Genomic DNA, 12,310 nt, shown 5'->3' with positions numbered 1-12,310 from the left:
CTATGTGAAAGGTAACAGACTTCTGGGCTCCCTTTCTCCTGTAACCCACATCTCTAGGAAGGAATAGCTTAGAATCCTTACATTTCAGTGTCATTGGTCCTCAGATCTAGCAGCTTCATATTACACCAGCCATGACTACAATGGCAATGGGAGCTGCTAGACGTTACGTATTCTCAGCATGAGCAGTAAGGACCATGAGCGAGTGGGTCAGAGCTCCGTGTAAGGACAGATCACTCAGGATGGAGGTCAGACTGTGCAAGAGATTCCCAAATCGGGGACAGGATTTCTGTAGGCAGAGGCTGAGCCGGGGCTCACTTCCTGTGGAGAAGTTTGCTGAGCAAAAATGTGGCAAAGGGCAGCCACAAGGTAAGAAGAAAGAGACCAAGGCTGATGACGAAGGCTGACGGTGAAGGTCACAGAAGGTCACTCGGATGCCTTGGGTAAGTGGCATCCCGGGCATGAAGAAAATCTGTAGGTGAGGTTTCCAGTCTGTTGACAAGGTTCTTCAAAGAGCCATAGAGGAGCGGAGAGGCAGTCAGATGAATGAGTAATTTCTGAGATCTGCAGCCCGGTGAAGTTTTGGGGCATTTCGGGGGTGTGTGTGGCTGGCATTGGTTTTACTAAAGGCATGCAAAAGGAAGCTGAGACCGCCAGGGTGCTGCGTGGGTGCCTGCACGTGAGTCCGTGGAATCGCGGCTTCCTTGGGGGAAGTCTGTCGTTTGCAGAAGGAGTTTTGGAAAGGAAGAAAACAAGGCAAGGCGTTTCTGCCAGACGCTGGCACGACCAGACGTCTCACTGCACGGTTGAATGGCGGCCCTGAAAACCCGATGCTGACTGGGTGACTGTCACTCTGAGCGCTTTGTCCCCACCACAGTCCCCTTCCACCATTGATCCTGCACCCGAATGAAGACCTGGAGCACAGGCTCCTCAGATCCCTAGATTCGTTTCAGTGGGGAGGACGGCGGGATCCTCCAGATGGCGGGATCCTCTGGACAGCGGATGGCGGAATCGAGAGCTCAGAAGCTCCCTGCAGGCTTGAAATACCCCTGAGTGCAAAAAGATGAAATTCCACAAGAGTGTGTAGCAAATCTTCTTTGGGGGTGAAAAAGCTCAACTGTATAAATGTACACAAGGATTAGCCGCAGAACAGAGGAAAGAATTTTAGGGTTTCAGTAAACAGCAAATTCTAATAAAATTTCAGAGTATAATGTAACCCCTCCGCCAATAGACCTCTGTGGTCCTGGGCTATATTACTAGAAATAGAGGACAGAGAATGAGAAAGGTAATAGTTTTTTCATGTCTGGAATCTTTTACTCAGTTTTGGGTAAGACACACTAAGAAGGACAGAGAAAAACTGGAATAAGTCCGGAGGAGCGGGACCAGAATCCAGATGGAATTTGACACCCTGTCTAGCGAGAGGATTGCGGCTCTTGGGACAAGGGCCAAACCTGGGAGCAAGAGAGCGTCCTTGGGCCCAGCGAGCTGTCCCACGGGAGAGGAATGCATACACGTGTCCTGCGGGGTCCCGGCGGCAGAATTGGGGCCCACGGGTGGCCCAGCAACGTTGACTCTCAACCGGACAAGGCTTCGCCGAGCGGGGACTCTGAGCCAGGGGCCTGGCCAGTTAGGGAACACGTAAATGAATACATATTTCGGTCAAGTGCAGGCACAGCTCACTTTATGGCACTTCACTCAATTACGCGTCACTGATGTTGCTGATGTTACAAACTGAAGGCAAGACCTCCCACCGGCAAAGAGCACGACTCCCCCGGCTGTGGTGGTCCAGAACCAGACCCTGGATCTCGGCGAGGTCTGCCCGCACGCACTCGAGGGCCGTCAGAGGCACGGTGGTCGGCGGAGGAGGCAGCCCCCGAGCTGTGGCTGGGAGGACTGCTCGGAGCTCACCGGGCGGCTCGGTGAGGAAGGGGAGCCTGAGGACGTTACCCGTGCAGACGGCATGACGTAATGTGCAGAAGCACGCTGTTGAGAGAGTGCCAGTCGTTCAGTCTGGGAGGCGGGGAAATGGCCAGGCCTTCCGTGCCGTGCACTTGACTTTGTAGGTGAAAGGGGGCCGTGGGAGGGTGTTTAAGCAATGGTGTGAGATGGTTAGGTGAGTGAAAGCCCTGTGGTCTGACAGGCTTTGTCCCAAGGTGCTAATTAATTCCCAAGTGAATTATTCACTTTAGCCCCCTCTCTCTTTGCCCCCAATCCTCTTCTGGTTGTTGACAGGTTTTCAGGAGAAACGGTGTCTGTCCTGTCCGCTGCTTGTCCGTCCGTTCTCTCCAGTGGGCTCGCCCACCTTGCGGGTGCCCCCACGCTCCCCTCCCCAGTAAGCGGAATGAGTCAAAGTAAACACCGAGCCAATGCCAGAGACTGAATTTTTGAGCAAACACACGCCGGCACTGGCTTGGGGGAAAAGCCTCTTAGTTAAAATCATTCCGTTTTTTGGCTCACTGGGGCGTTTTGCAGGCAAGGCCGGCCCGTCTGCCAGGAGACGGGTGCCAGCGCTGCGCGGGGAAGCTGGCTCTCGGCCCCTTCCAGCTTGCTGGGGGATGAGGCAGATGTGCTTCTGTCGGGGGCTGCAGAGCGTCTCCTCTGGCTCCTGCTTCCAAGGCTTGTCAGCCTCAGACCCCTTTCCCGTGAGCTGGAGCACAGATGAGTGGATGGGGGAGTACGGACAGGGGTCAAACAACAGGATGTTCCCGTGGGAGGCAGAGCCTCGCCACAGACGCGGCCACCTCCCCCGACAGTGCGTCAGGTGTGTGCTGCCGGAATGAAAAGCCACGGAGGTCAGCCCGGCAATCTGTCACAAAGTTGCCTCCAACACCGCTCCCCCCCGGCATGTGGCAGATGAGCACAAAAGAAGGTCGCCAAGTTCACTTTTCTTCAGTACGTGCACCCTTCCTGAGGCCAGAGTCAACTTCCCCGAGTCATGAGTCACCCTGAAATCAGAGAGCGTGGTGCATGAGAAACGGGACACAATGGCCCGCAGCCGTGCGCGGCGGGGGCTGAAATCCTAACCGGGGAAGCATGCCTTCAGGGTCAGGTGTCACGTCTCCAGGAGGCCCCCACGGAGAGGGAAATGATTTCCTTTGGGGGTGAGCAGAGACATCAGTCCCCGCCCATGCAAGTGGCCCGATCCGTGTATTGGAAGTGTTTGCTGATGCTTAGGCAAGCAGCGCCCTGAGAGTCGGGATGCTGTGGGGGTAGAGTTTGCTGGAGCCGGATGGAGGAGCCTCGGAGTGCCCTTCGTTCAGGGCTGTGTTAGGGCCGGATGGAGAGGCCCTGGGATGGGGGCTGGGGGACAGAGAGCGCTGGGCAGTGAAGAGACTGGATTGCGTGGGCGTGGGGAGGGGCGCGGGTGGATGGATGAAATTCGATCAAACTCGCCCGCCGAACCATTGTCCTTAGGCCCCGTCACTCAGAGGTGCGTCAGGGAAGGAGAAGGGCCCTCAGTTCGGTGTGGTGTGTGTTCTGTGCATCACACTCTCTTCCCACTGTGTTCCGGCTCCCGGAGCCTTGCCCGGCTCACAGTGGAACACATAAAGGATATTTTTAATTTTACACACAGTTTATGTGCTCTTAGCTGTGACATATTAGGCATTTTCATTTCTGGCCTACCTCGGAGTGCTCAAGAGAGCTTGCTCGGGACCTCAAATTGGGCAAATGGGGAAATCAGCTTGGGTTTAAATCCAGCTTTACCTACAGTCCAAGGCTCAGCCATTTCTGTGATGCCTGGAATCGGCGAACCTTTCACCTTAGAGGAATTCCAGCACCTGAATGCAGAGGACTTTGCAGCAACAAATGAAGGTGGGGGAGGGGCGGGAGGACAGCCAGCCCCCTCCCAGCATCCTCCTCGGCCTCTCGCTCCCCTGACAATGTGCAGAGAAGAAACCACATTAGGTCCTCGGGTGCCCGCAGTCTCAATTCGACTCGGCTTGCAGGTTAATTCGTCTCAGGGGGTTCAAGGCAGGCCCCACCCATACACCACGTCCTCAGTCCCCTGCCTAAGAGGACAAGTTACAGCCGGCTCAGAAAGTGAGGTCACCTCACCGCAGGGTTCATGAGAGTTAAGTTCCGGCTAACCAGAAAGTCAACGTTGCTCAGAAGTGGGTACAGGGTTTCCTCTCCACCCTTTTTGACGCCTCATTGCCCCCTGCTCATGCTGAGGTTTAAGGAGAATAATGCATCTAGGAATGTGGAGAAGGAATGGTTCTTTGGAAACCTGGCCCCACGGAGCTGCGGCTGGGCTGGAGGCTGCTCTCTCGGCGCCAACAGAGTTCTCCTCCCGGGGTGCCACATCCGCGTGCTGGCCTCGGGTGTGTTTCTGGGCAGCGCGTCTGCATGGCACCGAGTGTCTGCCTTCCCTGCTCTGCCCGGGAGTGCGTCCGCCTCCCGGAGAATCTCCGCTCATGTGTGTTTGTTTCTCGGCGAGGACCATGAACCCTTAACTAAGGCTAACAACAGAGTGGGAGCAGGTTCTGGCCCTGTGCCAGGCGGTCCTGAGCAGCAACGCCGAACGGCTCCCCGACATCAACATCTACCAGCTGAAGGTGCTGGACTGTGCCATGGACGCCTGCATCCACCTGGGGCTGCTGGAGGAGGCGCTGCTCTACGGCCTCCGGACCATGGAGCCGTACAGGTGCGTCCACGGGGGCGGGCTCAGCGGGGGCTGGCCGCCGTGCCTTGACTCGGGGCCAAGGACGGACATCGTGAAGTGGTTCTGATTATACGCCTTTCTGTCGCGTGTCCTGTTGGCCCCTCAGTCAGTCCCAAGACCAAACCTCGTTCTGGTCACTCCTTCGTGCTGCCGTTTATGCATTTGTCCGTCATTGGTCCAGTCGCTTCTGTGGGTCAGCAGAAACGGTGAGATGCCGTCTGGATGTGGGGGTGGTGCCCACACTGGGGTGCGCTGTTCACGGTGGCAGAGGCGAGCACAGTGCCCTGGGGGTGCTGGAGAGGCACGCACGTGCAGACCCCACTCGGGGAGGCTGTGTCATCAGCCTCAGTGGATCAAGGGGAGGGAGGCGGCCCGGTGTGGGGTCCTCGGTCTGGCACACGGTAATCATGGTGTCCTCCACTTGTCAGGGCTTTGCGAGTCCCCGGGTGTCTTCTCTTGAATACTTTCACCTCGTGGCCGCCTTAGACCCAAGCAGGGAGCAGGGAGACAGCCTGATACAATGCAGCACTGCGTCAGATGGAGGAACCGTTGGTTATTCATTGTCTCTCGTCTGGCCTCAGCCCTTCAGACCAGTGGGCGTTTTGTCCCTGGCTGTTCTGTGGACTCACAGTTGCTGGGGAGGGGCAGGGGCCTGGTGCGGAGAGTCTGGGGCTGGTGGGTGTGGGACCCTGGTGTGCAGTGAGCAAGAACGGGTTTGGAAGCCGAGGGAGATCAGTCCAAGGGAGAGGGTGCAGAGACACACGTAATAACCATCTCCAGCACAGAACGAGGTCATTCACTGCTCAGAAGGTACCCCAAAGTATCTGGGATCCAGAGAGTTTGTGGGAGGTCCCCAGAGAGTGGGGGACCCCTTCTGGGTAGCTCTGAAGACCATGCAAGCGGGATGGCAGCTCGAGGGGCTTGGCAGTGGGAAAACCCAGGCCTAAGTCTGTGCAGCGTGGGGCAGCAGGCAGGGGCGTGAGTCTGAGGGTGGGGGGAGGACGCAGAGCCCAGCCTCTCCTGCCTGTCCCCACTTGAGGAAGAGCCTCAGGAGACGACTGAGGAGGGGAGGTGATAAGGACAGAAGCACATGTGAAGTCTGGGATGTTATCTAGTCCAGGCAGAGTGGTCAGGAAGCCGGGATAGGGCCGGGAGCGTGCTGCCGGAGACCCCACCCGCCAGGGGGATGGCAGGGGGTTGGCAGGCCAGCCGTGGCCCTGGGCAGCCCTGAGGGTGTTTGCAGAACTTCCGTAGGTGGCTTCTTCCGCTGCCTTGTGGTTGCACAGCTTTGGAATCCAGACTGTGAGTCAGCTTCCATCAAACTTGTAAGAGATGGCCTCGAGGGCCAAGACTGCAGACTTTCCCATGATCCTGAGACGTGTGTTCCATATGGTGAATGTTGTGGCTTTGCAGAAATATGAACTGAATGCAAAGAGATAAGGCTTCATGCCCCAAGCCTTTGTGTTGCAGCGAGAGGCAGGTGGGGGACGGTTGGTGTTCCCTCTCTGAACTCCAGGGCTTGGTCCCAGGAAGCCAGACCGTGGGCTGCCTGCCGGGTGGGGGATGAATTCCAGCCAGGAGATGCAGACTGAGAAGATGCTCCCGTCTCCGGGCGCCCCAGCAGCCAGCAGCCAGCAGCACCAACCCTGCCTGCCCCATCCTCCCCTCCCTCTAACGCCCGGGCTGCCTCTGAGTGCAGAAGCTTTATGCTGGCCCACCACTTCACAGGGAGGGCTGCACACCTTTGAGGGCGATGCTTCTGCACATACTTTTGAATCCTTTTTCCCCCACACCTACCAAGGCAGGCTTCTTTGAAGAACTCACTTATCCCTTAATTAAATGGATGCTTTACTGACTTAACCTTGAGTCAAACCCCGTAGTTGGCAGGTCACACTCTCTGTGTGTGAACCCTCTCTCCTGACACTCGCTGACAGGCCTCCAAGCCTCCCTCCTTTCTCACCCCCGGAGCTTGTTGGGAAGGTGCTCTGCGGTGTTGTCTGCTTCAGGAAACCCGGTCTGCATCGATCCGCTTCAAACAGGCGGCACCTGAGTTGTGTGCTCGCAAAGGTGCAGTGGAGGAAAGGAAACCACTTTAATCCAGAACTGACAAAGCGTACAGAAAGGAGGAGCAGTGTCCTTTAGCCAAGGACATGGGCAGTTAGGCATGAGTCACTGAGGGGCGACCAGACTGCCACCTGCCCTAACAGGTTTGCAGGGTTAGTCCACTGTTGGCAACAGCCAGATGGAGGTCGGGTGTCTCATGGTGGTTCTGTCCCTCCTGGCCTTTGAGGACAGAGTGTCCGTGTCCCATTTTTGTCCCGACCCCTGTGTTGCCTTCAGCTCCTTTCTCTCTCCTCAGTTATTTAATGCTTTTACTCAAGTTTTCTTTATGACGAGCAGACAATACAACATTAAGTTCTTCGTGTTTCCTAAGGCGAGTCGCAACTGACTCACGCACGACAGGATTTGTCACTCTGGCTCATAGGGTTTCTTCTGAGAGCATCTGGGTGTACATCCGTGGTTACGCATGCGTGGTCTCTGTCCCTTCGCCGTGTAAACATCAGGCAGAAGGAAGGTAATTTCAAGGTATTGTGTAAATTGTGTTTAAAAATCTAATTCAGTCACATCTCAACTGTAAGCCGAATTGGGTTCCAGAAGTCAGTTGGCCGCATGGTTGTTCGACCCAGGGGAGCATCTTCCTGGGGGAGGAGGTGTTCTGGGCCGTGCCAGGGCTGGGCAACCGCCCTCACCTCACAGGGGTGCACTCCGCATTTGAAAAAGGAGAAGAGAAATGCATCCAACTGAACATAGCTTTAAAATTGCTCTAAGTTATGTCAGATACAAATGAAACTTGGTTTTCTTTAGGGACCAGAGAGTGATAACAGAAATAGAATCTTTTTAGAGCTTTGAAGGGGGACTTTCATTGTATCCATACCTATTAACTTAATTATTGTTGTAAGACTAGTATATACTTCTAAAATGGGACATTTTTGCAAAGAACACAAAGGTAAAAATCCCTCCATCTTTCAAACTTGTCCCATTCCCCGCAGATAACGGAGGAAAGTCTCCTCCCCGAAAACGTCAGTGTGTGTACGCACACGTCCACTCACAGCACGCGTCCCCAACCCTGGGAGGCCTCCCCGTGTCCCCAGCCGTCCTCACCCCTTGAAGACCGCTTTTCCCTTGCTCTCTCCTCCGTCTGCTCCACACTCTTCTTGTGGGCCCTTCCCCTGTTTCCTCCTCTCTGTATTTCCCTCTCGCCTCCCCTCTTCCTGTCTGTCCTGTGGAGACACTCAGTTCCAGTCTCCATCTGTTCCGTATGCCCAGGGAGGTGGTGGGTGGGAAGAGGACGGAGAGAAGGAGAGGCTAAGACCTGCCCTTTGAGGTCAGAGAGAAAAAATAGGATCCCTTTTGTATCTCCTGTGCACCGCTTGCATTTTTCATCTGACAACGAGGTGTGGACATCTGTCCAAATCCGCTCCTGAATACCTACCTTATTCTGTGTAAGAGAGGTGCAGTTTCTGCTCTCATGAACATACCCTAGTGTGTGGACCAGGCCCTGTTGTTACTACGTGTGTTTACAATGTCAAACAATGTTACGACTCACAGCCACACACCTGTGTTTGTGTGCCGGTGTGCCGATGGGCTGAATGTGTAGGGTAAAACCATACAGCAAGTTTCTGAATGCTGACTTGCCCGCATCAGAAGTTATGTTCATTTTAAATGCAGATAACTGTCCCCAAATTGTGTGGCCCATCCACCGAGATGTCCCTATTTTGCCCAGAGAATTGAGACTGGATGACCTAATGTTTACGATGTCCGATGTAAATTCATTTCAGAATAGTAAGGGCCTCCTCCTTTTCCTTGACCACAGCCCGCCCTGTGGAGGGAGATTTGCTGGTACTGACTGCGTGGTCCACAGGCCGTAGTTTCGTGACGGGGGACCGTGTCTCTGAGAGTCTCCTGGGGACGAGGCAGAGGAATGAGGGTGGTGGAGAGGACTGAACCAGCGTGGGTGCCCACGCGGCGATGACGGAGAGGGAGAGGGCTGTGAAACCCTCTCGAGGAGGGGGAAGCTGGGAAGAGTGAGGTTTCGGCTCCGTTTCCTGTGCTTTGTTGTTGGGAAAAAAATGGTGCAAGAGGCGAAGGGACACACGGCGGGCGGCTTGTGCACCTGACATGTTTACCAGGCGGGTGCCTGCAGCTCCGAGGCGGCCGGTGATGACACAGATGCCACGTCAGTTTTCATTCTGCCGGTAATTTTTAAGCTCTTCCCTCAGGAGCTCTGGCAGATGAGTTGATAAAATGTACGGTTTCATCACTGCAGTACTTCCTATGACTGTGTCCAAGCCGGCTTTCTCCTGAAGACGCACAGTCGCTCTGTTGTGCGGTCTGTCATCTGTCAACGTGACGGTCCAGGGTGGGGGCCCGCAGAGCCTGCAGGTGCGCGTCACTGCGGGGGGGCGTCCGGGAGCGTGATGGGTGCTGCACCCACACAGCACCTCCCTGGGCCTGTCTTCTCTGTCCCCTCCCCGCTCCGGGTCACACACATGCCGGTCGTGTGGGCACACCTGTCAGAGACGCTCCGTCCTGGAGGTCAGGCTCCCTGGCTGGTGTCCCCGGTGCAGAACTTGCCACAGCCGGACTCAAAGAGTCGGACCCGGGGAGGAGATCTGGGCCCCTCTCCCCAGGAGGGGACCTCCCGTGCTTAGCTCGCTTACTTGCTGGCCATCTGCCTCCCCCGGTGTGCTTCACGGAATTTTCATGAGCCATTTCTCTGACTGCACTTTCTGGGGGGAAACACAGAGATGAAAATCCCTTCCCCCAGGGGTCCGCTCCTCTTCCCTCTGTCCCTCATCCCCTTCCTCAAGGTGCCACCCATGGGTTTGTGTGGAGACGGGTTCACTGGCCGGCTGTGCTGGGCGGTTTCAGCCTGCACCCCCCCGGAGCTGCATGAGAACGACCCAGACGTGGGGCCTTGGCTCTGGCAGAGACATGGAGGACAGCCTGTGATGGGGAATGAGGCTTTAGCAAATCAGATGGCTGCAGGAACCTCAGTCTCGTCCGTGTCCGAGAAGCAGATGGCGGCCCTTTCGGAGGCTCTGGCTCATGGGAGGCGGGCGGGATACCACCCGCACAGCCGCCGGCCACCGCGTCCTCCACACTGGGCAGGCAGCTCTCTGCGTGGCCTCCTGCAGGCACGGGGCCCTGGGTCCTGGGCACGGGACCATCTCAAGCTTCTAGTTCAGGCACTTACTTTTCCAACACGAGTGTTTATTGGGGCCCCCTGGGTGGACAGTGGTAAATAAACGTTGGTGAACAAAACGGGGGACAAAACAAATGGAGCCCCAGCGCTGCTGCCGGACAGGTCCCGATGGCGGCTCAGCGTGACCTCTGGGTCTCCGCAGAAAACCAGGCATCCGTGAACCCGGGGAGGGACCCTCGGGCCACCGCAGCCCTGGCTGGTGATGAGGAGGCTTTGGTGGTGCTGGAGCAGGCGGCCCTTCACTGGGTCAGGTACGGCTACCTCCTGGGGCCCACTGACTGATTTCAAGGTTTCACTCCTCCTTCTGCTGCCTTCAGGCCTCACACAGAGGAGTCGCTGTCGCTGGCCTCCTGGAGTTCTTCCTTCCCACAGTGCCCCTGAGGCTAAACCACCCAGTGAGCCCTTCTGTGCCACACTCGGACCGTAACGGGTTTCCTCGCAGTGCTGGGGGCTGGGAACCCGCGGCCCAGGAGCCAGCACGTTGGGTTTCTTCCAAGGCCTCCCTGCTTGGCTGGTGCACGGCTGCTGCCACCCTCCTGCGCCCTCACATGGCGATTCCTTCACACACACGCAGCTCTCTGTGTGTCCACGTTTCTCCTCCTTGTAAGGACACCGGTCATACTCATCAGGGCCCACCCTGAGGACCCCATTTAACTTAATCACTTCCTTAAAGGCCGTCTCTAACTACAGTCATGTCCTGGGTATCGAGGGTCAGGGCTGTATCACGTGGATTTTATAGGAACACAGTGCAGCCCGTGACAGTGGCCCTGCCCAGCCCAGCTGCTGTGTCCTGCTGCTTCACACCTAGAGAATCCCAGGCCCAGGGATCATCCCCCTGCACTCGCTTTTGATGAACTTGGAGTGGAAGCCAACTGTCTGGCTTGGAATTTTCTGCTCTCAGGGCTACATGCCAGCTCCGGGGCCCTAAGCCCCAAGGTATCCCCGTGGCACATGTCACGGGACACGGTCACCCTCCCCCCTAAATGATACTGTCCTGTTGTTACAGAACACAAGGGGTGTACAATATACTGTTACCAAAAGGACCCCACTAGGTTCACTTGTCCGCCACCAGAGGAAAGATGTCTCTTAATGCCAGAGATTTGTGAAAAGGAAAGGAAATGTTTATTTAAAGCTAGACAGACTAAAAGTAGTGACCTAAAGTCTTCATTAAAATCCCAAGTCCCTTAAAACACCCACAAACACACACAGTCCTTCCTTCCCCCCTTTGCCCAGTCTGGGGTACCGCATCTCAAGAAAAGTAGTTTCAGGCTCCCGACACCATCAGCTGTATCATCAGCCAGGATCAAGCCATGTGGCTCTCCTCTGCAAAGCTATGAGAGGGTTTCCACTCTGCCAAGACCTCGTGGTTCTCCCCTTAATGGCTGCTGCGTCTGGGTTTAAATCCCTGCACCAATCTTCCTCTGCAGCCCCATTTCCGACTCCTCCTACAATCAGCTACACCTGCCAGCATTTCTGTATTATTCCAAGTTTACTGGGCTGCCATAGTAAGTCCAGGCAGGTGTGGCCCCATGATGTGGAGCCAATCATCTCCAAGCTCTCACGCAAGTGCTGTACCCAGGGGGAGTTGCCTCCCAGTTATGTCTTGGGTGGAAGTCACTTCCATCCCCTGGCTCAAAGCATGGCCACAGCTTTTTAACATATCTATGCAACCAGTTAAAGGCTATAGATATGTTAAATGACCACACCAGAGGTTAGCTGCAAAGCTGGTGCTGTACAAAACAGCTCTGCATGTTCCTGCTCCATGTGTGCTTTCCCCCAACTCACACCTGTGGGGGGAAGGGGTGAGGACATCCTATATATCTTTCTAATATTTCCTGGACACCTTGAGTTCTGGACCCCATTCCAAATCCCTATGTGGGACCCCCCTCTTGGCTGCACCCTGTTACAATCCCTCCTTTCAGATATACAACCACTTTATAATATAAAGGACAACAGACGAAGGTTTCATCTTTTTGTAACTACTTCCGGCTGGACATGGCGTTGTCTTACCTACCCATGGGTCTGGGCTGCCCTGAAAGGGGGCATGCAGCATGGAGGGAGTCCTTCCTGTAAGGGGAAGGACCTGACAGAATCCCGGTCAGTTGGCTGTCACCCGGAAGTCGCAGGCTTGGTGTCCAAAGGCTGGCATTACTGGACCATTGGCATCCTGGTCATACTCTGGAGGTGACAGATTTGGAAAGCACAATTAAATCGTAACCACTAAATGGCAAAGGCAGGGACTTAAGAATGGCTTCTCTGGAGGAAGGTGTACAAGGCATGCTACACCTATCCAAAACTCTTGTGGCCCACTATACTTTACTCGGGCTGAGGGGAATACATTAGGATTTCCCTCCTTTCAGATATCTGGACCCTTTCTGTCCAAG

At 55.5% G+C, this 12,310-nt stretch overlaps 1 protein-coding gene across 1 annotated transcript in view; it reads left to right on the top strand.

The window, feature by feature from the left end:
- The window catches only part of SMYD3 (SET and MYND domain containing 3), a 446,130-nt gene that overhangs the window by 363,879 nt on the left and 69,941 nt on the right, over positions 1 to 12,310 (top strand). Inside the window, exon 10 of the mRNA XM_028531246.2 lies at positions 4,468 to 4,642. Coding sequence (XP_028387047.1) covers positions 4,468 to 4,642 — 175 coding nt within the window. The remainder of the gene's footprint in view (positions 1 to 4,467; positions 4,643 to 12,310) is intronic.

Source organism: Phyllostomus discolor, chromosome 15 (genome assembly GCF_004126475.2).
Source record: "Phyllostomus discolor isolate MPI-MPIP mPhyDis1 chromosome 15, mPhyDis1.pri.v3, whole genome shotgun sequence".
Lineage (NCBI taxonomy): Eukaryota > Metazoa > Chordata > Mammalia > Chiroptera > Phyllostomidae > Phyllostomus > Phyllostomus discolor.
The sequence above is the reverse complement of the archived record's forward strand: the minus strand, read 5'-3'. Positions and strand labels throughout refer to the sequence as shown.